This window comes from Marmota marmota, unplaced genomic scaffold, assembly GCF_001458135.2.
Source record: "Marmota marmota marmota unplaced genomic scaffold, marMar, whole genome shotgun sequence".
Taxonomy (NCBI): Eukaryota; Metazoa; Chordata; class Mammalia; order Rodentia; family Sciuridae; genus Marmota; species Marmota marmota.
In genome coordinates, this window is record NW_026000242.1 from 3509834 (window position 1) to 3536239 (window position 26406).

Sequence of the window (26406 nt, forward strand, 5' to 3'; positions counted from 1 at the left end):
TCAACTTTTAACCAACGGACACAACAGATATGCCTGACCCGCCTCAGAGTAAGAATGATCAACCCTGTGGAGAATGGCAAGTGAAGGGTTTGCCTCCATTGCATGCAGTTCAGAGAAGGTACTATGGGGACATGAATATGGGGTGGAGAGGACAGAAAGGAAGCTTCCCTGGATGAACTACTCAGGGCAGTGGCTCTATGAGGTGGAAAGAGCACTGAACCAGGGGCCAGGAATCTCAGAATCCAGTTTCCCTCTGCAAAAGACTCATCCCTACTCCCCACTCTATTCCCAGCCTCAGTTTCAGTTTCCTTGTTTGAGAAATGAGGGAGCTGATCAGCTCCGAAAGGCCCTTTAATAGTGAGATTGTTGGATACTAAATTCAGACAGTCCCCAGCAACAGCATTACGGGAGACTCTGCCTCAGGAGACTTGCAGACATCGGAAAAGAGAGCTTGGTGCCTCCACATGACTTCCCTTGCTGCCCTGTGAACCAGCTGCGTGTTCTAAGCTCACCACTTCCCAGACCTTATCTCTAGACCCATTTCCCAGCAGACCCACACACATCTTTCCGAGCTGGGACTGGAAAAGGGAGAAGGCTGGATTCTAAGAGGGCTTGTTTCCCAGTGTCAGCCCATAGTGGGGTGCAGGTGGAGGCCCAGGAGCTCCAGGGAGGAACTCTGGGGGACACTTACCGCAGGCCCAGTGAAGGGCACGTGGTCACAGTTCTCCTGCCAGGACTGATTGAGGCTCTGGGCAAACTCTTGGAAGAAAGCATGGGATTGGTTGAAAATGGAAAATCCCAGGATGTTGACACGATCATCCACAAGGCTGTCCATTCTCTGGAGTGAGAACTCCTGAAAAGACCCAGCAGTCAGAAATAGAGAACACAGTTAGGAGGGGAGGAAGAGGGGGGGGACCACGCTGGAGCACATCCAGGGACCTCACTCTAGTCCAGTAAACATAAGGCGCTCTGCTGGATGCTAGGGGTCAAGGGGTCTAGAAGCTCACTGTGTTGGGGTGCAAGGGAGAAAAAGAGAAATGAGCAGAATGAACTCTAAGCCAAGTATTTACATGATGCACAGGATGGAGAGAGAGGATCATCAGACAAGTGTGCCTGGTGAAGGCAGGACTGCGTCCACAGGAGGAAGGACACTTGAGCTGAGCCTTAAAGGATATGTAGACGTTTTCCAGGTGGAAAATGTGGATGGATAAAGGCTATCCCAGCCTTGAAATCTCCAGGCAGACAAAAGCACAGAGGTGACAAAGTACATGGTCATTCAGTGAGCTGCCCACAGTGCACCTGACGAAAGCACAGCTCCTCAAACTGATTCCACCAACCGTCTTCTGATGAACCACCCAGGTGTCTTTTTAAAAAGGGACAACTCCTGCACCCCCTGCCACCACCTGAGTATACATCTCTAGAGCTGGGGCCCAGGAGGCTGCCTTATCTGTAGGTCCCTGCACACCAAAGTACAGGGGACACCAGATGAGCACAAAGGACCTCCTCCCAGGGATCTGGGGGAGGAATGCTGAGAGATGAGGCTGGGGTCATCCGCTGGGGTTGGATTCTGTAGGCCTGGATGCCAGGCTAGGGGGCTCACATTTTGTCCTGCAGTCACCTCAGTCTGGGTGCAAGGAGACTGTCAACAGAAGAGTGTTAAAATCGAGTTTGCTTTTGAAGAATTCCAACTTGAAGTTCTGCAGGCAGGCTGTGCCTTCCCTTGTCATTATTTTTTTTTTCATTCATTTAACACATTTTTTAAGTGTTTTTCATGCGCCAGACACTATTTTAGGCATAGAGGACACGAATAGCTGCTCTCAAGGACAGCGAGTAAGGAAATAAATTTGTGATCATTTCAGATAGCTATGGGGCCTGGGGCTGCTGCATTAGATGAGGTGGCCAAAGAAGCCCATCTGAGAAGCAGTGACATCTATAAGTTCTAGGAAGTTCTTCCAGAAACCCAAGGTCCTCATCCAATCACCTGACCACACATGAGCCTGCAGGTGTTCATGCCTTCCAGGCTGGTGAGTGTTACAGACAGAGGCAGAGTCCTCTGAGCTCAGAGCCCTGGACCTCCAAGGTCCCACTTGGCCTGATACAAGAAAATCAGGCAAGAGAATATTGACTTTTTAGCTTGCTAATCCCCACTCCTGGAAAAATGCCTTCAAAGGCAGGTCAGGCCATCTCAGACCAAAATCACACTCATCACGTTTATTTGAACATTTATGCCATCTCTGCAGCCCATAGACACTCGGTACTTACAGACCCTAGGAATAACCCATTCAACCTGATGTGACAGATGGCAAGTGCCTGGGGCTTACTTTCTGGCCAGGTGGAGACACCGCCCTCCTTCAGGTGGTCTCCCTTCTGAAGACAGCTCCTCCAGCCCCTGGCATCTCCTTTGCTCTCTCACTGCCATCCACAGCTACCGCCAGGGCCTCAGGCTGCAGGCTCGAGCTCACCTGCCCAGAGCCCAGCCTGACTGGTTTCAGCCTGCAGAGTGGAGTTACAAAGACTCCTATGGAGCCACCAACTCCTGACAGAGTGGAGTTGGATGCAGATTAACTGTGTTTTGGATCCTGCCACACTCCCATTAGGGGAACACGGATGTGCCAGAGAATGTATTGATTCATAAGCTGATGTTATATCCTGTCTCTCTAACAGGGCAGCTGCCCATGCGCTGTGGGCTATCAGCAGGCGTGAGGGGGCAGATGGATAATGAGAAGAGATGCATTTGGCAAGGGTGAGGTGACTAGGGCACAGAGCCAGGCTGTTGTTGGGAAACCAAGGGGCCTCACTGGCCGTGGATGGTGGGGGCTGAAAAATGTCCTCTCCTCCTGGCTTCCTTATCAATGTAGGCAGACACATGGTCCCATCTCCGAGCTTTCCCTGCACATAGGCTGGTGATTGCAGGGCCATTTCAAGAAAGTCTTGGGTGTCCACAGACTCACAGTGGTGAAGGGGGACAGAATGGATAAGGGCTTCTGCATCCAATCCCGCTTCCTCACTGTACTGGACGTGTGACCTTCAGCAGGGCCTTTAATCTTTGTGGGCTTCAGATCTGCATTTTGCAAAGAGGGTGCAAGAATATTAGCAGCCTTCTAGGCTGTTTCAAGGAACAAATAAGATTCTGTAAAGGCTTAACATTACATCTGACAAAGGAGAATTTTTAGTGTATGATAGTCGCTGAAAGACTTCCATGAGACTTTAGGTGACATCAGGCCCTCTCCTTCTTTATTTTCACTTGCCTTAGAAAACTGAGTGAGGAAGGTATTTCCTTCAATGTGTGTTCTGGGCACAATGAAAATGAACGAGTTAATTACAGACACTGAAAGACAGTCCATCCAGAAGTCAGCCAGTCTGTCTTCCTGCCTTTTTAATTCCTACCTTCTTATCCCTCAACTACATCCTATTTCCTATTTTCAAAGGCCTGTTAAGATAAAAAGATTCCAGGAGTTTCCTTCATGATTCATTCTATTTATAATGACTCATAGGAGAGCCCTGCAGAAGGACAAGAAAGGGGGTGGCATGTTCTTTTACTGCAATTTCCCAGGACACTGTAGGATTCTACTCTCCAAGCATCCTGACAGTTAGGAAATTCTTCTTTATATCTAAACTTAGACTGTCCTGGTGCTATTCTAAAAGATTATGGGAAACAGCTGCCCCCACTAACTTATATACACTGAAAACCTCTGCACCAGTATTCCTCCAAGTGTGTTCCCGAGGATATCAGCTTTCCAGAAGGAACTAGAAACTATATGAAAACAAGGTTTTCATGTTCAAATAGGGTTAGAAATCATTGCATAGTATATTTGCCTTTTTGATATTCATGACACACATGAAAGCACATTAAAGGTTGAAAGGAGACCCGCAGGGAAGGAGCTTGTTTAATTTTGTTTAACCCCAAACTTTCCAAACATATTGACTATGGAACACTTTTCCCCCTAAAACCATGAGTGATTTGCAATGACATTCTACAGAACACCATTTGGGGAATGTTACCTAAAATGTTTTCAGAGAAATGCATATTATGAACCCAAATAAAATGGTGGGAATATTATACCAACAGATATGTTATAAAATTAATGAATGTCAGGATTGGAAGGAGTTAGGGGTCATCCAGTGCTGCAGCCCATCTCCAGCTCTAAGAATGCACACCTGGCTCACTTAGGGTCCTGGGTTCCCCTTTCTCAGTCTCATTGCCTAAGGCCTTTATAAATTGACAGAAAGGGCTAGGAGCATCCCCGAGATAGAACAGGTTTCCATAGGAATCTTGATCCTTTTATGAAAGGGAAGGGGTGTCTGCTGTCAGTGAAGGTGGATGCCTATTATCCCAACACCAGAGGAACCACCTCTAAGAACCAGGGTGAATCTCCCTGGATAAGGGCTTCTGCATGATCAAACAACCATGTGGTAAGGCCAAGTAGTGGACCATCTGCCAAGACCAGGCCTTCCATTATTCCATGTGTGCATGGCTTTGTGACAGCCCTCCTGTCACCATTACTTGCTCACATGGATGGATTCTCTCCAAAGGGCTGTATGTTCCTGAGAAGCAAAGATGGGCCTGCCTCACTTTTGAAGCCCACACTTAGTAGAGTGCTGACCCCTAGAAACGGCTCGGTCGGTGTTAGTTGAAGACTGTTGATTGAAAACACCTCAATGCCTTGGGGTCCTCACTGTAGCCATCTCTATCACTAACAACGCAGCCTTACAGCTACACAAGGTGTGAGAACATGAGTAGAAGTTGTACCAACCCCCAATTGGAAGTTTCATTATTGTATTTTAAAGACAAATTCTTGACAGCTTGTTTTCTTATCACTGGGTGTTCTCATTTAAAAAACAAAAAAGCTTAAAACTGTGCATGCCTGTGGATGTGTGTGTGTGTGTGTGTGTGTTTTAATGGTACATAAAAAGGGTCCAAATAACTATAGCTGAAGGTCAGGTTATAGCCACAAGGGAACTTGGGTGAATGTCACCCTGGGATAAAGGAATGCCTCATCAATAATGGCTTCAGGGCTGGGTGAGGGCCCCTCACTTTCTCCAGCAGGTGTGATATTTCCAATACCCTGGTTTATAAACAGGCATATTCACTGATCAGCTGCAGGAAAATTTCCCCAAATCTAGCCTATTCATCCACCTGGGCCGGGCAACAGGGACAGGCTGTAAGGGGTAGCTGATTAGGGAATAGGGCCCAGAAGAGCAGGGGGAAGAAGGTTTTGGAGACTGTGTGACATGACCATGGTTGAGAGTGGGAGGACTAGGCTCATACCACACAGGGTCCAAATGCCAAGAAGCATACAACTTCTGTACAGGTGTTTGGGTGGCTCGGAGGATAAGCTTCGTGCAACTTCTGCAGAGGGAAGAGGGAAGGGGGCAGAAGAAGAGATGCCCTCTCTGAGGAGCAGGGACACATCCAGCCTGGGCTAAGCAGCCAAGTCCCTGTTAGTCACAGAGGGAATAGGACAAGGTTAGTCAAACAGAGCTACAAGAAGAGGAGCTTTGAATGATCCAGATTTAGCTTGTGCACTTGGATTCAAGAAGAAAAGCAAGAAACCAAAGCTTAGGTCCACACAGTACCCTTGAGTCAAATCTACCTCCTAACCGGGGACAAATGGGGAAGCGGGGGAAATGGCATCTGCCATGTGCTCCCTGCCCAGCAGTCCCTTCTCCTGTTCCTAATGGAGTAAGTGCAGTACCATTTCCTGAGCATCTATGCTAGAATCTTCAGAGGCCGCGCTGCTCTTTCTTTTTCAATGCCACACTTCATCAATTGCCAATTTGGTCAAATCTGTCTCCTCACTCTTGAATCTGTCCTTTCTTTCCCAATCCCTCCAGGTTAGACCCTCATCATTTCTCCTTTATAATGACTGCCTACTTAACAGAGGTACTGCTCCTGATCTTGGGAGTCACAGCCAATATATTATAGGATGCTCAGGTGCCATTTTTCCTGACGTCAGTGTGGACGGTGTCTACTGGCATTGTGCAATGTGGCAATCTTATCAGGAAACAGCAGAATGTATTAGAAAAAGCACAGGCTTGAGAATAGGACTGTCCTGGATTCAAACCCTGATTTAGCCACATGCTGGCTCAGTGATCTCTGGATGGGCAGGCCTCTGAGCTGTCAGTTTGTCTACCTGTAAAATGTGGATAAGAGCAGCGACCTTGCAGGGCTAATCCACAAAGGAGCCCTCGGGACATGAACCCTCTTCTCTCCAGTGCAATCCAACCTCTGTGCTGCTGGTGTTAAAGAAAGTGGCTGCCCCCTCCTTGCTTCTCCTCCTCACCAGCCAAAATATTTGGCCTGAGGGCCTTTCACTCCTTCTCCTTCTCAATCTGTAAGACGCTAATCTTAGCTACTTGTCAAATGAGAAAAGTCATGCAAATTATTACTGTCATTTTACAGCTATAAAATTGAGGCCCAGAGTAGTGAAGTTGCCCTTCCAAGGCCACACAAGAGGTTCTGAATTCAAACCCAAGACTCATTAACTTCAAAGTCAGTGCCCTATGTTTGTTTATTTTTTTTTTGGTACCAGGGATTGAATCCTTAACCACTGAGCCACATCCTCACACTTTGTATATTTTATTCAAGACAGGGTTTCATTATGTTGCTTAGGGCCTTGCCAAGTTGCTGAGGCTGGCTTTGAACTGGTGATCCTCCTGCCTCAGCCTCCTGTGCCCCTGAGAGCTGTGTGTTCTTGTACCATTTACTCCTTAAGGAGTCAGAGGGACTGGGTTCTTTAGGCTGTGCTGTACAATAACCAGCAAAATTGAAGTTAAGCTGATTTCAGAATATTTATGTTGACCTTAACACCAGGGAGAAGATTTACAACAACAAAACAAACACTGGTGGTCTAAGTGAATAAAGCAATTATCAAACATCCACTGAATCTCTGAGAAGGTTCTAATCATAAAGGCACCCGGGACTGAACTGTGACCTTGAGAAAATGGGAGAACTGAGGTTTTCCCCCCAGCATGTCCACCTCGGCAGGAAGAACCCAGAGAAGGAACAAGAGTCAGCCCAGGTGTGGTAGGTGGGGAGGAATCCGAAATAAATGCAGATACACGTGTGGCTGAAATAGTGCAGAGAACTAGGAGGTCACATGCAGCTCTGAAAACCTGGCCAGTTCTGCAGAACGTGGTTGAGGGGCCACAGCCATCCCCAATAAACTCTGTAGTCACAAGTATTTGGCCACAAATGCTTTCCCTGCTGGCCTGTGAACTCCTGACTGGTAGAGTGGGCTGACTCACTCTTGGTCATATCCCTGGTACCTAGATAAAAATCAGTGAAACCCAAACCTGCCTCCGGTTTAATTAAATGATTAGCATGATAATTATGCTGGGGAGAATGGATATAGATTTAGAGTTGTGACATTTGAAATCATATCCTATTTATTGCTATTTTGTCCTAGATTTTCCTTTCTGAAACCCCACATTTCAAAAACCAATCGCTGGGTTGTTTTGTTTGTTTGTTTGGGGGTTTTTATGTTCAATTTTTTAATTTCTTCATTTCTATCTCTTTTAATTAGACAAGTTTCCTCATTATAAAATGGGGGAAGTGATGCTTCACAGTGCTGTTGTGAGACTCAAAAAAAAAAAAAAGAAGAAGAAAAGAAAGAAAGAAAGGTTCTATGTATTCTGGAAGTAGGATACAGGACTCCTTGAGTTATTAATATTATTAGAAGTCACAATAAAATACTGAAGGAATACATTTTTCATGCACTTTCAGGTGTCATTAACAGGCAATAAGGAAGACAGGGTGGGCAGGGAACCTTCCTGCAGCCTACTAGATTCTGCTGCTCAGGAGGCTTCTCTCTGCTTCTGCACAAGTCCCTGGGCCCCAGTTGGCCCTGAATAGCTACCTCTTCCTAGGGCCACAGGCAACTCATAAAAGGTCTCATCCAGGGCTGGGGCTGTAGTTCAATGGCAGAGCTCTTGCCTAGCATGTGCGAAGCACTATGTTTGATTCTCAGCACCCCATATAAACAAATAAAAGATCCATCAACAAAGAAAAAAAATTTAAGTCATTATTTAAAGGTCTCATCCAATGCCTCTAGGGCCTCTGGGGTGCCTCTCAGTTCTGTCACCTGAATCCAGTTGGGTTGACTGTCCTTATTTGCAGCTTCTTCAATCCAGAGTTGGTTTGACTTCTTAACAGTGATGTGACAATCCCCCAAGCTCCCCTAACGGTGGGATTTCCAACAGTCCCTTGTGTCTGGGCTGTTGTCACCCAAGCTTCAGTCTTTGGTCCTCTTGGCTGCATGCTCAGCCTCTGTCCCCTAAACTTCCTGGGAGAGGAGCTGGCAGCCTAAGTCAACCAATCACAAGTTAGTAAACATCAGTTATGTAATAACACCAACTGCTTCCATCGGGTGGCCATAGCTATGTAGCTTACAGGGAGCTTTCCTATGTTCTTTGGGTCCTCCTGGACACACTTGGACAGGACAGGTTTTATTCATATTCCCATTTGGTAGAAAAAGAAACTGAGGTGCCTGGAAGCTAAGTGTCTTGCCCAAAAGACAGACGTGGGATTAAGATGCCATTACTGGCCAGGCACAGTGGCGCACACCTGTAATCTCAGCAGCTCGAGAGGCTTGAGGCAGGAGGATTGAGAGTTCAAAGCCAACCTCGGCAATGGCAAGGTGCTAAGTGATTCAGTGAGACCTGTCTCTAAATAAAATACAAAATAGGGCTGGGGATGTGTCTCAGTGGTTGAGTGGCCCTGAGTTCAATCCCCGGTACCGCCCACCCCCCAAAAAGATGCCAGTACTAGCTTCAGGATCAGAGCTTATCTTACCTTCCCTACTGCATTCTCAGCACTGGGCTAGGACACCAGGAGATGGTGTCAAGCAAATGCCCCTGTCACTGAGACTGTTGATGACTGACAACTTAAAATGCTCGCACCCCAGGAGTCCTGAGTTCTTAACCTATTATTATAAGCAGGAAAGGTGGAAGGAACCCTTAAGATTATATCACTCCTCAGCTTGAGCCCTTTATCTTTCTGCATCGATCTGATCCTCTCTCTCTCTCAGTTCCCTTCTGTGACTGTCACCATTATTCACTGGCTTTTCAATAGAATTCATCTTCTACTTCTTCCATGCTCTCGCCATCCACATCTCCTTCGTGCACACTTCATTCCTTGTTATTTGAGAACATTTTTGTCCCTTTGCATCTCTTGAATCCCTCCCCTGCCCTCCATCACTGTTACCTGCACCTCAAATGGGTCCTCAACAGGTTTTTCCTGGACTATAGACCAATTGGTTTCCCTTCCTCTGTCTTGCAATTCTCCAAGTTCTTTCTCTATGCTGTTGCTTGGAGGAAAGTCTCTAAATTATAAACTTGATCATGAACCTCCACCTGCAATCTCCTCACCTGCATTCAGGATGAAAACAAACTCCTCAGCTGGGCAACAAATTATGATTGCTGCCGACCTTCACCTCTGTCCCCACCTTGACCTCCTCCAGTACCCCAGTCAGGCAGAACTGGCCACTCACTGTACCCTCATATATACCAATTACCACTTTGAGCTTTTTTGTTCCTCAGGAATTTATGCAAAGCCACCACCCCAGGCCTGGCTGCCATGTGAAGCACACACACTTACATTATTGGCATCTACTCTAGGTCACAGACACAAACCTCAGTGCTGTTGATTGAAAATTTTGGAAGGTAGCATCTGTCCCTCATCTCACACGGCCAGCCTGGTCCTCAGAACTTCTCAAGGCTCTTCTTTGTAGCTAAGGTCTATGCACTTCTCCTCAGGTCCCACTGCGTGGCAGAAGCCAGGGTCTAGACCGTTGTCTCACAAGTCCTGCCTTAGCTTTCCTTAGGAAAGTCCTAAAAGCAGCAGAAAGCCAGGATCTCCTGGGCACCTTGGTCTCCTCTCCCTCCCTCCAGAGTTCACCTAACTGTGTACCCATCAGTCTATTTATCTGCATCAAAGCCTGTGCTTTCTGCAGGCTGGGAGATTGCTTTTTGTGTAATAGGTCTTTGAAGACAGTAGCAGCTGGAAGGCTAATTCATACCTGTCAGTAAACCTATTTAATGGGAGATTTGGTCCCAAACCTCCCAGTTTCCAGCTTTCCTGGATTCTTCTACCTGCATGTTTCCTATTGAGTTCTCCCATGACCTGAACATGAATTTTTTTTCTTTCCAGCAACTTTGTCCCTTCCCTGCTTTTCTCTCCCAATGTGAGTCCACAAATAAGACTTCAAAGGCAGATCACATTCTGTTTTGTTCATGGCTCTATCCCCTGTACCGTACACCTCACCTGCACCTAGCAAGTGCTCAGTGTACATTCACTAAACAAATTAATGGTCTCCAGAAAACACCCTTCAGGGTGGAAGCACCTTTACAAGGACTTTAGTCACTTCTCCCACCAAGAGATAGGCACAGGCCAGTTGGAGAGCCCCCTCCCACCACCACTTCTACTCAGCAGCTGTGACTGTCTTCACTTTGTATTTAGGAGACTGTTCTGAGTCTTGGACACTAAATAAGTAGCTGTTAACTATGTAGTTAACTGTGCAGCTGAAACCTCTGTGAATGAAAATGGCAGACACCTTGTGCTCTCTCCCTTAGGCTAGGGAGAGTTACTGTTTTCCTGTAGCTTGCTTCCTTCATCAGGCATTGATTCCTTACGTCTGAAGTCCTCTGAACTAAGGTTCCACTGATCAGACCTTCTGTCTACACCTCAGGAGCTAAACTTCCCCTTTTCCAGGTCCCAAAGCATTAGCCTCAGGCATGCAGAGACTGAAGCAAGGCACCACCCTTCCCACCAGAGAAACAGGAGTTTAGGAAGATCAGTGACGCTGTCAATCTCTGACTCCTTACTGACTTTGCCTGTCCCATCTGTGGAGCAGGTTTATACAACGGGCTTTCCAGGAAGGCTGAGCATCTTGTGACTCTGACCTGCTCAAGGTCACTAGGCTTTCAGATGGGTTCCCATAGTGGGGGGAAATATACACAAGATTCTTTGATCTTGGCCATGTGGGCTAGTCTCATTCATTCCTCCATTCAACACAAATATGCGTGTTTCCTCAGCACACATATCATGTGAGGGACTAGAACTATGACAGTGAGAAAGCCTGGCCTCAAGATGCTTATATTTATGGTAAAGGGGGGCAGGTCTTGTGTGAGAAGCATATATAAGATGGTCTCTTCAACCACAATTGCTGTGGATTTTCCTGAGCTAAGAGCAGAGTGCAAGCTGAGACCCGAAAGAGACAGTCAGGTAAAGAGGCAGGAAGAGGAGTTTCCCAGACTGAAACAAGAGCATGTGAAGAGTCCAGGAGAGGGAGGGCAAACACTAGATGTGGCTGGGGTGTGTGTGGTGATGGGGAATGGGTCAGGAGAATGCCAAGAGGCAAGTTCATTGAGAGGCTGTAGAAGTCATTGTAGGAGTCTGGGCTTTATCCTCTGGATAATGGGGAATCATTTAAGGGTCTCAAGCAGAGTGCAACATGATCCGGAGTGGTTTTAGAAAGATCTTAACTTTTGACCTAGATTTTTAAAAAATCCAGCTGTGGAAAACACAAGAGAGGTGTTCACTGCGTGACTTATGGCTGGAGGCTACGGCGGGAGGGCAGGTGCCGTGTGTGCCACTGGGCTGTGAATGCCAGCTGTCAGCGCTGCAAAGCCAGGACCGGGGAAGCCTCCGATGGTGATTAATGGAGCTGTGGATGCCTTTGCCACTGAGTGGAGCCTGACGCTAAGGATGGAGAAGCTGGATTGCTTAATAATAACAGCACTTGCTCCTCCTAATGGTGCTTGTAATACAATAGCACTTATAATGTAATAATAATAATATGATTTGCCATAATATCTTTTCTTCTCCTTCTCCCCATGCTTCCCAAACATTCATTAAACACTCAACACTTCTTTCAGCAGGAACCAAATTCCTCAGGGCAAGGCCTCCCTAGTAGCTGTAGCAGCCTCAAAACGCCTCAGTTTCCCCCTGTGGTTCTCAGTTTTCCCTCAGAGGCCAAGAGACGTGCTCTCCCCAAAGCCCCACCCTGGGCTGGTGGTGAGGTTGTGATCTGTGATTGGCATTGTCAGGGGAGGTGCTGATTTCCTGCCCCAGCTGTCTCTAGTCCATGCTTCCTGGTTCCCTGCCTCCATGGCTCCTTGACTACTCTCTCACCAGTGGTTTCAGGGAACGTTAAAGAAATAAAGTCACTTCCATAGTTGGCATGCATTACAGGCAGGATTCTAAGTTGACCCCTAAGACTTGCCCACTCCTCTGCAATACACACACACTTGCCCTACACACAATATCCCCAGGACCTTGGCTATGTGACTGGGTTATGCTGCATGGAATGCTTGCTTTTAAAGAAGGAAATTATCCAGGTGAGCCTGACCTAAGCCCATGGGTCCTTTATATACAGCATCTTTTAAAGGACTGGTTGCAGGAGAGGAGGTCAAAGAGATTAAAAAGGGCACTAGAGCTGGGCCCCATGGAGATGGAACAGTCATGGGACAAATACCCCCAGGCAGCCTCTGGACACTGAGAGATGCCCCTAGCCAAGAAACTGCAAGAAGACAGGGATTTCAGTCCAAGGGCCACAAGGAAGTGAGTTCTGCTAATGACAGGAAGGGAGCTCAGAAGAGGACCCCACTCGCCAGATGACACTGTGGCTGGTGAGCACCTTGATTTCAGCCTGAGCAGAGCCTGTCACACAGATCCAGACTTGTGACCGACAGAACTGGGAGCTGATAAATGATCCTGTTTGAAGCTGCTAACTTTGTGGAAACTTACAGGAGCACAGCAATAGAAAAGTGATACAGCCCAGAAAAGCCATAAAGATCAGTCTGAAGGAGGAAGATGGGGGCTGAGAGAAGGCAATTCCTCACATCCACCATGTGGTTGGAAAACCTTAAACAAGGCTCTCAGACTTCTCTGAGCCTCACTTTGCTGCTCTGTAAAACTGCAGCACCCACTCGGCAAGGCTGAGGATTAAATATCTTGAATATGAATGCTTGTTATGGCATCTGGCACATTGCTACATTCAGAGCCAAGGGCAACTAGTGTCACCATTCCAGCTTGTGGAAATGGGTAGATTTTTATTAAGATTCTCTTGATTGCGGACAACTGGAAATTTCTGGATCCATAGACAGAAGGGAAGGCCAAGGTTTCTCTTACTGAATGAACGGGACTTTTGAATTTTTAACAACTTTGTGACAGAAGCAAGGCAGTCTCCCTTTCCACAAGCTTTACTAGACAGTGTCCTGGGCAGTCAGAGGGGACATTTCCATTATGTTTCCAGAGATACTGAAGCAGAGCAGTTCACAGAGCCTGGATCTTATTTCAATTTGATTTATTTCCTATGCACAGCCTGATGCACCCAGTCACCAACACACACAGGCACAAAAGAAACTGTGTGTGTGTGTGTGTGTGTGTGTGTGTGTGTGTGTGAGAGAGAGAGAGAGAGAGAGAGAGAGAGAGAGAGAGAGAGAGAGTGGATGGGATGGGGTAGGGAGAGGGAGGGAATGGGCATNTCCCTGCCAGCCCTGCCACCTCTCGGTTCACATTTGGTAGGGGTGGGACTCATAGGGGCAGCTCACATAGACACATGGGGAGTTTTCACTTCATTACTCTGTTCCTAGTTGCACTAAAAACATATTTATTCACCAAAGCGTACTGTAGTATGCAGAGTGGCTCTCCTAAAAGGCTCAATAAAGCTGAAATATGTGGATACTCTTAATAATTTTACAATAAACTACACTTTAGAATCAATTTCTCTGGCACTAGAAAGTTGCCAGAGATGGATGGTGGGGGTGGGGGAAGACGGGAGCTGATAAAAGGAGAGAGTTTCAATTTTGATTCAATGAATGAAACACAATTTGGTTCTGGGATCCCCCTGGGACTTATCTTCGGTGTCATGCTATTTGTCAAATATCAGCAGAAAGGTTTTCTGATAATTGCCTCCTCCCATGTAAGGAAGGGTTTCTTCACCTCACACAGGTCTCCTCCAGCGAAGGCTTTTCAGCTTCCCTTGATTTTCCTGCAATACTCATTCTCTCCTCACGCCCCTGCCCCATGGGCTTAGGTGTCAGGTGGCTTTGGGAACTCCTGCCTTATCTTGGGTAACCAGAGATCCCCCAGAGGCCCATGTGCTGGCTCCTGCTCCCCCACCCAAGCTCCAGGATGGGGCCTAACTGGATCATTTCTATTTCCAGTGGTTCCACAGCCCTGGCCCTGGTTCTTCCTCAGGATCTCGGACAACAGTGCCTCATCTCCTGCCTGGGACATTCTGATTCGCCAGTCCCCATGAACACTCACTCTTGCAATGAAGAGAGCAGATTGAAGGACCAAACAGAATATCTCAAATAGGGCAGTTCTTGGGGAGACTCACATGCAGTTTGGGGTGCTTCTTTTGGTCACCTGGGTTTGCCAAGAGAAGGGTCTCATCTCTAAGACCTTTTCCTGTCCCTATAGGACTTTCTGAGCAGCCATACTCCTGCCATTCAAATAAGGCAATGACTCCATCCAAATGTCCCCTGATCCTGCGCCCTACACCAGGTACTATCGGAGCAAGGGGAGGGAACACTTCAGTGGTTCTGAGGAAATAGTGGCCATCTGTAAATGTTGGCAATAAGAAAGGTGGACAGAGGGTTGGCCCAGGGTAGCTCAGGGCTGCAACTGAAGTGAATCCACCCCACCTGGCACCTTAGAGCTGGGCTGTGCCGTGCCCGCATCCCGCATCCTCTGCTTCTCTCAAGGCTGCTGCACAGCATTCCTCATCCAGGAAGGAGTCCCTGTGTCCTCAGGTCTCAGGGTTAGAAGGCCCCACCATGGTCAGGGACAGGACAGACTCCTGGGTTGGCAGAATGGAGTTTCCCTGTCAGACACTAATGAGTGGTCGGTGCCATGAGAGAAGCAGGGCCATTTCACCTTTGGGATGAGCAAATCTCCCTGCTCTTTCCCGAGGCACCGAGAGCTTATGTTCCCTTCTAGGCCAGTGGTTCTCATCGCCTTGGCTGGGCACGATTGTTGATAGCTGTCTAAGTGGTTATCCCTGGGCCTGGGATTTGTGACAACTGGTCTGAAGCAGGCATTTGTGACAAGTACCACCAAGGGCCACTTAGGACTCATAGTTTTCCTCTTTCCCTGCCTTACACAGGACAGGAAAGTTAGCTACCTGTATGAAGGCTCTAAAAGGTTCTTCCTACATCCCAAATACCTTCCTCACCAGCACCACAATTTCCCACTCTATTAAAGCCTTGATTAAAATGCAGATGTTGCCCGGGTGGGTGGGGTGACAGCTGTGTGCATCCTCATCTTAGAATCTCTGCCTCTCCCCATCCTCCACCTGGTTAACTACTATTGACTCTTTCAGGCCCACTGGGTGAGGCATCCCCAGGAAGTCTAAGAGCCTGCCAAGCTAGCCCAGAGGCCCTTCCTTGGTGGCCCCATAAGACCTGTGCTATGAGTCCTCATCACTTTATCGAACCCATACATTTACAATAATCTATTTGGGTTCTTCTCCTGCAGTTTGACTCCCCAACACACAGCACAGTAGGTGCTCAATTAATGTCGATCCTGTGAATGTGTGAGCGTGAGGAGACCTTTTGACTCTCTGAGAAAGTTCAGGCCCTTCAATTCTTCGCTTCAGATTTAGTTAGATGCTTTCAATGATTCAGAAAAATTCAATGCTGTCACCAGCCATTAACACCTTGGCATGGATTGTATTTTCAGATCGGAGAGGCCTGTCATTCATCGGGGCTGTGAAGAGTGAATCAAGATATGGAACCAGGCAGTTATTCCCGGGCAAAAGAGAGTGAGAGATCAAGACAGCTTCCAAGACCAGGGCACTCACTCCCCAGGGACAGCTAAGGGCAAGGAAGAGATGAGCAAGCCAGACAAAGACACAAACTCCATGACAGGAAAGTCACTTGCTTCAGTGGAACTCAGGCTAAGCAGGAAAATTCACCCAGACAGTTATCCACAGACTCAACTGGATTTCAGAACTGAAAGGTCTTTGAAGATCCTCTAGCTTATTCTCGGAGGTTAAAGGGCTATCCAAGGTCACACGCAGGGAGATGGCCAAGACGAGATCTCTACTGATGCCAACTCCAGTGTTAGGCTACCATCTGAGCAGAACCTCCCTTTGCTGGCTCTGGCCACCCTTCTCCATCACACATCTTGGTCACCCCACCACAGGTACCTAGCTTACTGTGTCCACTGTCACTCTCCCATTCTCATTTCAAACCCGTCTTTCCATCAAGAAGTGGTGTGTGAGCTAGGCGAAGTGCTGCACACCTATAATCCCTCCCAGTCAGGAGGCTGAGGCAGGAGGATTGCAAGCTAGTGGTCAGCGGGGCAACTTAGGGAGATGCTGTCTCAAAATTTAAAAAAAAAATGGCTAGGGATGAATCTCAGTGGTAGAGCACTTGTCTGGCATGCACAAGACCCTGGGTTCAATCCCCAGGACCACTAAATAAAGAAATAAGCAGCTGTATCTGTAACTCGCTATCCAAGCTCCCTGAGGAGCACCTAATGCTCCTGCCTCTGGGCCCCCACACCTGTGTTGCTTGACGGAGGCTCCATGGAGACGCATCCTGCTGGACCACATCAGACTGGTCCTTGAGTTCCCCACCACGCAGCAGGCACTTAATAGGCATTTGCTGAGTAAGTGTAGTTGATTTCAGCATTTTCCATAGGAAAGTTGTTTAATCATGGCTGGCTCATCATTTTGTAATCCTATCACTTGGGCCAGGGGGCTTCAAGCTGTTAGCCACCATTTCCTCAAATGCAAATGCAAAGCAATAAAACTCAGTCAAAGCCTGTGAACCCCTTTTGGATTCTCCCGTCATTTTTGAACACTCCCACATTTTCCAACAACTTAGCTTAGAGAACACACTGGGGGTTAGCAGCTTCAGATAGCACCGTCTTAGAGTCAGAGTTTCTCCTTAAGATGCCATTGTGCTCACGTATGCCTGAGAGACATTTGTCCCTGCCAGCCCTGCCACCTCTCGGTTCACATTTGGTAGGGGTGGGACTCATAGGGGCAGCTCACATAGACACATGGGGAGTTTTCACTTCATTACTCTGTTCCTAGTTGCACTAAAAACATATTTATTCACCAAAGCGTACTGTAGTATGCAGAGTGGCTCTCCTAAAAGGCTCAATAAAGCTGAAATATGTGGATACTCTTAATAATTTTACAATAAACTACACTTTAGAATCAATTTCTCTGGCACTAGAAAGTTGCCAGAGATGGATGGTAGCTTCTGGCTCTGTGTGTGAGTGTGTGTGTGTGTGCGCGCGCGCGCACATAGGGATGTAGAAATATGTGTGTTACACTTTCAGTGAAAGAGTGAACAATATGGCATCCCAGGAACTATGGGTCCAACTGGTTGAGAGGCCAATTTTGGAATGTTTCTGATAACAGCTTTGGAGCTTTGAAAGCTAGATAGAGGCAGTAACTAGAAACCAGGCCTAAGGATGGAAAGACTCAACAGGGAAGTTGAAAACAGAGAAGGTAGGGAAATATTTACTAGCAATCCACTGAGGATTAGAGACTTCCCATGTTCTTCACAAAATAATGTGAAAAGATAAGCGTTATTTTCTCCATGTTACAAAAAGAGTTTAAGTGACTTGCCACATGCACATCTATGTATAGAGGGTCCTCTCTGATCCGATGCCCTGGCTGCCTCCATAAACAATATCCTAAGGGTCAGCACAGCACAGGGATGAGATCAGCTGACCTCATGTGCCCAGCTTTGGGGACAGGGGACCAATTAATTTCATAATGATCTGAAAACCTGAAGGAGAGGTTTTGTTTCAAAAACCCTTGGGCTCTGACTCCATGAGTCTGGTGCCAGGTTCTGGTCTTAGGGGGCCACTTGACCAAGGCTGACCAGGGCAGGCATGATGGACAGCAAAGGAAGCAGCTCCTGGTGTCAGAGAGGCCACTCAGCGTGATCAGCTTGACTGCTCTTGCATTCTTCTTCCCCTTTCCGCCTCAGTGGTCATTCTTGGTGTCAACACTGGGCCTCAGGTTTTGACATTACTTGCATTAAGCAGAGTCCCCAATCCCTGGCTCTCAGATCCTAAAATAAACCACCTGCATGATCCTGTAAACTCTTTCAGATCTGTCCAGGAAAGAATGGGAGGAGGGCTTTCCCAGACTGAGTCGCTACCAGTTACTGTGTGGGCTACTTCGTGTTAGAGGTTTCATCAGGGTAAGCTGAATGTCTGTTGGATGCAAGGAGATGAGCTATCTCACCTGATCAGCCACCTGTGCCCCCTGCCACATACTTACAATGTGATGAAATGCTCCATTCATTCATTCATTCAATCAATATTTATTGAGTACCTATTATGCTTCTATAGGCTACTAGATTACAAGACAGACTTGGTCCTGCCTTTAGGAAACTCAGAGTATGGAGAAGGGAGATAAAGATGAAAGAATTCCCAGAGGAGCTGAATGCCACAAAATACAGAACACAGGTTACTATGGGAGTGTATGGCAGCAGACTCAATCTAGCTGGGAGTCAGAGGAGACATCCCTGGGAAAAAATGACATTTAAATAAGACCTGAAATGTGGGTAGGGCTGGAAGGGAGAAGGAGAGTGGGGCTGTAGCATCCTCACTTTCTCCTGGAATCAATTGCTGCTTCTTCCTCTGCTGCCCCAGCTCCCCTTTCTGTAATAATTTTAGCAATTTCAATTACTTATGACTAATCTGTGATAAACCCTTGGAAAAATAAACACAAGCTCTTGTCTGCTTGACAATAAAATGGATGCAGAGGAGGAAGATTGGCTGCTTATGTCCATTCTGCCTAAACAAAATTGAGACTGAGTGTGGGGGCGTGGGTGGCAGGGGGAGTTAGGGGACATTGCTGCAGGGCTTGCTGGGACCTGGCTTGAGTTTGTAAATATAAGTAACTGTTTGATAAACAGGAACTGCTTCCGTGGGTCATGTGGACCCTCCAGTTCAATGGGTCATTCTCCCGAATCTCCAGGGAACATTCCCAGTGCAGGAATTCCAACCACACAAAAAAGTCCAGGGTTGGAAAGACCCACAGACATCACCTAATGCAACCTCAGAATTTGCAGATGAAGAACTGAAGCCCAGCAAGGAGAAATGGTTGCATAGTTGAAGGCAGTAGAATGGCATGGTTAGAGCTATCTGCCTGGTTCATGATCTGGATCCACTACCCTGAGCAAGACAGGAAGGCCTTCAAAGCCCCAGCCTGCTCATCTCTAAAATGGGAATAAATGGTGCCCTTTGCTAGAGTTGGCATGAGGCTGAAATGAGAAAATAACTATGAAGCACTTATTACGGAGTCTCACATAAAGAAGTTGTTCAATAAATATCAACTGTTGCAATTACTGTGTTACCCAGCATTAGTGTCAGGGCTGGACCTTTAAGCCACAGTGACTTCACTGCCAGTCCAGTGCTTTGGTCCCCGTGACAAGGCCTCCTGATAGAGTGACCCTTTCCCCTGCCTTCCAATAGGGCACAGTCAGTGTGCTCTGCACCTTCCCTCTCAGTTCCCCCAGAGAAAACTCAGAGGTGCCACTATCTCTATATATACCTCACAAATGGCAGCCTGCTCTCCAGTGTTGGGGTGTGCCAGGAACTGGGGGTTCTGGTGTTAACAGCAGGCAGCTCCCCATGCTGCTAGTACTGTCAAAAGGAGACAGTGGCCCCCGGGATCCCAAGTTTTCTGCTTCCAAGGCCCAGTTATGTCCCACTTTTCACTGATGTCCCATGACTGTTGATCTTTACCCTTAAATCTCTGCACATCTCCCTTTCGAGGAGACAGCTCCCTCCTACGGCACAGAGCCCATCGGCACTCTCTGACAATAGATTAGGGTGATTTTATCTTTTTCTATTAGGCAGTGATTGCAACTCTCCCTGGGTTCATTAGTCGCTAGGTAATCCCTCCAGATTTATTAGCTCAAATCGAGCTTCCTCGCTTCCTTCTTCACCTCTTCAGAAAACATCAGCTGCCTTTGCTGTCTCAGTAGCAGACAGGGCTGTGACCAAAGGCCCTTAACTCTTCATGTTCTCTATTCAAACTTCCATCAATCTTGTGGAACAAAGGTTCCCCCAGACAAACCCAGAGGCCAACTGGAGGACAGAGGCTTCCTTCCAGACTACAGGGCAGAAGGAGCTCAGAGCATCTGTAACTGTCCTGTGCATCCACCCAGAGAGAGCACTCTGGGCACAGACTCTTTTGGTTATAAGGGAGCTGACACCCTTTAAACTAAGTGCTAATCTCCATTCATAGGATCGTCTAAACAGGCAAGCCAGGGCCTACCATGCCAACTGCTTTTCTAGCATACATGGAAAAGATGTGTGATGATGACTGATGATCATCATGCAGAGATTGCTTCCCGATCACCAAGCTCATTTCCTCTTTTCCCTGGGCACACAGCTAGACTACATTTCCCAGTTGCCCTTGCAGGTAGGTGTTACCATATAATGTGTTCTAGCCAATAGAATTGTGAGAAATATGTACCACTTCCAGACCTGATCCATAAACCCTCCTGTGCGGGATCCTCCACGTTTTTTCCCACCCCTGGTTTCTAAGAGGACACATGTACAAGCTAGAAGATGCCTGGGCCCCTGAAGGACCTTAGGGAAGTCTACCCAGTTATCAAGAACACATTTCTGGGACTTCAGTTAAAGTAATAAATAGTGAGTTGGTCCTCATTATCTGTGGGTTCCACACCCATGGATTCAACCAACTGTAGATTGAAAATATTTGGGGAAATATGAAACTAAAAAGAGATAAATTGACATAAATATAGTCAGCCAATCCTTAACAAAGGTGCCAAAAGCATACATTGGAGAAAAGACAGCCTTTTAAACAAATTATCCTGGGAGAAAAAATGGATATTAATATGTAGAAGAATGAAACTAAATCCCTACCTCTCACCCTGCACAAAAATCAACTCAAAGTGGATCAAAGACCTAGGAATTAGACCAGAAGCAGTGAAACTACTAGAAGAAAACACAGGGGCCACACTTCAACACTTTGGCACAGGCACTGACCGACTTTCTTAATAAGACTTCTAAAACTCAAGAAATAAAACCAAGCCAGGCGCGGTGGCACAGGCCTGTAATCCCAGTGGCTCCAGAAGCTGACGCAGGAGGATGGCGAGTTCAAAGCCAGCCTCAGCAAAGGCGAGGAGCTAAGCAACTCAGTGAGACCCTGTCTCTAAATAAAATACAAAAAAGGGCTGGGGATGTGGCTCAGTGGTCGAGTGCCCCTGAGTTCAATCCTAGTACCCCCTACAAAAAGAAAGAAACCAAGAATCAATCGGTGGAATTGCATTACATTTAAAGCCTTCAGTTCAGCAAAGGAAACAAAAGTGTGAAGAGGGAGCCCACAGAGTGGGAGAAAATCAGAACTCAAAAACTTAACACCAAAAAGAAAAAAAAAAAAAGAATAATACACTCAATAAATGGGCAAAAAGATCTAAAAGAGACATTTCTCAAATGAAGAAATACAAATGGCCAACAAATATATGAAAAAAGCTTTAACATCTTCAGCAATCAGGGAGATGCAGACCAAAACTACACTGAGACTTCATCTCACCCAGTTAGAATGGCAATCTTCAAAAATACAAATATCAATAATTGCTGGTGAGCATGTAGGGGAAGAGATACACTTATCTATTGTTGGTGGGAATGCAAATTAGTACAAACACTTTGGAAGGCAGTAGGAGATTTCTCAAAAGACTAGGAATAGAACCACCATAGGATCCAGCTATCCCAGTCCTTGGTATTTATCCAAAAGAACTAAAGTCAGCATTATTATAGTGTTACATGAATACCCATGTTTAGAGCAGCACAATCCATAATAGACAAATTATGGAACCAACCTAGGTTTTCATCAATAGATGAATGAATAAAGAAAATGTGGAATATATACACAATGGAGTTCTACTCAGCCATGAAAAGAATGAAATTAAGTCCTTTGCTGGTAAACGGATGGAAATGGAGAACATAAGTCAGATTTGGAAATTCAAGGGTTAAATGTTTTCTCTCAGATGTGGAAGCTAAGGAGAAAAAAAGGAATGAGAGTGGGAATTTATTTTTAATAGAAGGTAGAGTAGAGATGGGAGACTTAGGGGGAGGGAACAGGGGAAGGACCAGGGAGTGCAGCTGACCAAATTATACCAGGAATAGAGCACAATGCATTACAATCTTATGTGTAACTGTAATGCATCAATCAATCAATCAATCAATAAAAGGAAGACCAATAGGGCAGAGGGAGGGGATCAGAAAGAGGGTAGAGAAGGGAGCTGTAATTGGCATTGAAATGGAGAAAAGTACATTATATGCATTTATGAACATGTCAAAATGAGCTCCATCATCATAATGCACTAAAATAAATGAATAAATACATTTTAAAAATATTTTTGAGTTGTTAATGGACCTTTAATTAATTAATTAATTAATTTGTGGTGTGGAGAATTAGACCCAGTGCCTCACACATTCTAGGCAAGCGCTCTACTACTGAACTACAACCCCAGCCCCAATAAATAGTTTTTTTGGTTTAGGGTTTTTTTTTTTTTTTTTGTATCAGGGATTAAACTCTGGGGTGCTTGACTGACCACTGAGTCACATCCCCAGCCCTTTTTTACATTTTATTTAGAGACAGGGTCTCACTGAGTTGCTAAGTACCTCGCTAATCTGCTGACATTAGCTTTGAACTCGAGATCCTCCTGCCTCAGTCTCCTGAGTTGCTGGGATTAGAGGCGTGTACCACCAAAGTTGGGTCTGTACTGACTTTTTTCTTGTCACTATTCTCTAAATGATGCAGTGAGTATGCTGCATTTATGTTATATTAAAGAATTATAATCTAGGAGATGATTTAAATTACAGGGGAGTAAATACCATGGCATTTTCTATCCGTAGGTTGTCATCTGTGAGGGGTTCTGGAACCAGTTCCTCACAGACATGGAGAGGTGTCTGTACCTCCATTGTGGGGAAGCTTGGAGATTTGGGGTGGATCAATCATAGCAGCTAGAATTACCTGCCAGACACAAACAGTGTTATCAATAATTAATTTTTAATTCTTACCAAGGTTTTAAAAAGATGGATATTGTTATTTTTATTCCCAATTTAACTCTGAGGAAACTGAAGCCCAGGAACCTCAGGGCCACGAGAATCCTGAGCTCCTAAACGATTTTCACCAGTTGTGAATGACTGTAAGGACTGGGGTTTTATACGTCAGCTCCTTCCTCTCATCACAGAGCTTCTTAACAGCATCCCCCTCAACCACAGCCAGGTGGTCTTGCTTCTTGCAAACTCCAAATAGAAACAAGAAACATACCTGACCATATCACACCCCTTGGGATGGCTATTATTTAAAAAATGAAAAGTAGCAAGTATTGAAAAAGTTGCAGTGAAACCCAAACCTTGTACATTTCTGGTGGGAATGAAAAATGGTGCAGTCATTTTAGATACCAGTTTGTTGGTTACTCAATAAATTAAACATATTATGACTCTGTGATCCAGCCATTCCCCTCCTAGGCATATACCTGTAGGGGTTTAAAGCAGGAACTTGAACAGACATTTGTACATCTATGTTCATAGCAGCATTCTTCGCAATAATCAAAAGGAGGAAGCAACCCAGTGTCTACCCATGGATTAATAAATAAACAAGAGTATGGTCTATATACACCATGATATCTTATTCAGCTTTAAGCAGGCAGGAAATTTTGACACATGGATCAACCTCAAAGACAATATTGTAAGTAAAATGAGCAGACACAAGAGGCTAAATAATGTATAATTCCATTTATAAGAAATGCCTGGTCAAATTCATAGAGATAGAGAGTGGAATGGTGGTTTCCAGCAGCCGGGAGGAGGAGGAACTGGGGAGAACCTGTCTAATAGGTACGGAGAGTTCCAGTCTGGGAAGATAAAAGCTGTTCTGGAGATGGATGGAGTTGATGGTCGCATAGAAACGTAAACATACTTCATGTCACTGAAAGGAATACTAAAAAAAAAAATATTGGTTAAAATAGTAAATTTTGCTATATATATATTTTTTAATCACAATAAAAATGCCTTTTAAAAATGGAATGAGGGCTGGGGTTGTGGCTCAGTGGTAGAGCTCTTGCCTCTCATGTGTGAGGCCCTGGGTTCGATCCATGGCACTGCATATAAATAAATGAATAAAATAAAGGTCCATCAACAACTAAAAAAAATTTTTTTTAAAGTGGAATGAAATTTTGATACATGCTATGACCGAGAAGAACCTAGAAAATATGATAAGTGAAATAAATGAGACACAAAAGGAGAAATACTCTATAACTCCACTTATAAAGGGGGCCCAGGATAGGCAAACTCCAGAGAAAAGGGGGAAAAAAAACAAACAGAGTTTGACAGGGGCTAGAGAAGAGGGTGTGGAAAGCTATTTCTTAATAGACAGAGTTTCTTAAGGTCGAGGAAAAAAAATTCTAGAAGTAGCCGGGAGTGGTGGACACGCCTCTAATTCCAGCAGCTTGGGAGACTGAGGTAGGAGGATCAGAAGTTCAAAGCCAGCCCCAGCAACATAGTGAGGCTCTATGCAACTTAGGGAGACCCTGTCTCAAAATAAAAAATAAAAAGAGCTGGGAGTGTGACGCAGTGGTTAAGCACCCCCGAGTGCAATCCCTAGTGCCAAAGAAAGAAACAAACAAAGAAAAACATATTTAAGAAATAAATAGTGGTAATAGTTGTATTAATGCCATGGAAATGTAAACTGAGAAATGGTTAAAATGACAATTTTGAGGAGAGAGAGAAGGAGGGAGACAGGGAGGGATGAAAGGAGGGAAGGGCTGATTGATCTCTGGATGGGGGCAGGAACCAGTTCTCAGGGTTGCACATGTGACTTTGAGCAGTAATTCGCTTGCTTTGCTTGGTTCCCTATTTGGTCCGGTCTCACCTGGGCCTAAACTCTTGTCCTTTTACTTTGGTCTGCCAGCCGGGCCTTGCTTCCTCCTAGTTCCTCTCCACAGGCCTGACCTCTGGCCAAGAGCACATCTGGCTTTCAATTTGTCTTTCAAGTTCTGTGACTTGGACCTCATAAGCTGACCCTCTGCTCCTGGGCTCCGGCCTCAACCAGTTGCCATTCTCACCTACTAATCAGGGACATGCTGTGCTGAGAATGAGTCCTGACCATTTAGAACCTGGAACTGGGGCAGGAAGCTGCTTCACTGATCAAACCTTTCACACCAGCACCAACTCCCCCAAATCCCACCTTGAAGTAGATAATGCAAATAAAAGACCTGGACATCTGTCCACCGTTCGTATGACTGGGGGCTTGAACATCTTCACACTTCAGTCACCTCCTTTGTTCTGGGCAGCATCTGTTCCTGCATGTGGTTCTCTCCCCCCTCTGAGGAAGCACCTCTCTCTTGGTCTGATACCCCACCATCACGGTGCTACTGAGATGGATTTCTCCTGACCCACAGACTTGGCTCTTCCCTGGGTTCATCCAGCTTATCCCCAGCTCGGCAGTGAGAACTGGGAACCCTCCAGTAGCCTCAACTCCCTCCGACTCAGTTCCTCTTGTCACATTTGTCCTCTCTGTCAACCAAGGCCCAGGATTGGCACACTTATTCTCCCTGCTGCCTAGACCCTGAGAAAGGAAAAGACAGTTCTTCTGTGGGGGCCAATGAATTGACGGTTTGCAAGTCTGATTCATGATGGATCATTTTGTTCCAACTCTTGTAATGGCTAATCAACTGATGGAATCCAGAGAAGACAACCCAATGCATTCATTACAGATGCCCTAAATCAATCAGCTCTCTTAATGCCTGCATGAGAACTCAGGTATGGGGACTTGGTCAATTACTCAGTAATTACTGACACAAATAAGCCCTGCAATGGTGGGTTCAGTCATGCACAATAACCAAACTACCTACATCTATTCATTCTCTGGAAATAAATAAAACAGCAATTTAGGAGTCATTTTTACAGGCCATTACATGCAAAATATGTATCTTCCATTTCTTTTAGCTGATGAGAAGCAAAACTAGGACTTTAAAAAATAATCCCCCTTTACTAAATTCATATGAGAACCAATTGCTGCATGTATATTATCTCTCAAAGAAGGTACTATTAGTGCCCATTTACAGAAGATGTCACAAAGACTCAGAGAGGTTAAATAACTCACACAGGATCACGTGGCCAACATCTATTCAAACTAGAATTTTAAGTCTAATCTACCTAAAGCTGAGGTCCATGCCTCTTCCAGTTCTCAAAAAAACTATTCTGAGAACCCACTGCATCAATGTGGCAGAATTCAGAGAGATGGATCATGATGGGGATCCCTAAGGAATGCAGAGAAGAAATAAATAAAAACCAAGGCTCAGGCGGCATCTGTGTTTGGGGGATGGAGCTGGATAAATGCAAAAGATAACAGACTCATTGCGCTCTATAAAGTGTCTCCTTCTCTA

General features: G+C 45.9%; 1 protein-coding gene across 4 annotated transcripts in view; it reads right to left on the reverse strand.

The window, feature by feature from the left end:
* The window catches only part of Grik4 (glutamate ionotropic receptor kainate type subunit 4), a 363614-nt gene that overhangs the window by 104948 nt on the left and 232260 nt on the right, over window positions 1–26406 (reverse strand). For all 4 annotated transcript variants that reach the window (XM_048795923.1, XM_048795924.1, XM_015489727.2 and 1 more), the window contains one exon: window positions 692–853. In XM_048795923.1, the coding sequence (XP_048651880.1) occupies window positions 692–853 (162 nt within the window). The remainder of the gene's footprint in view (window positions 1–691; window positions 854–26406) is intronic.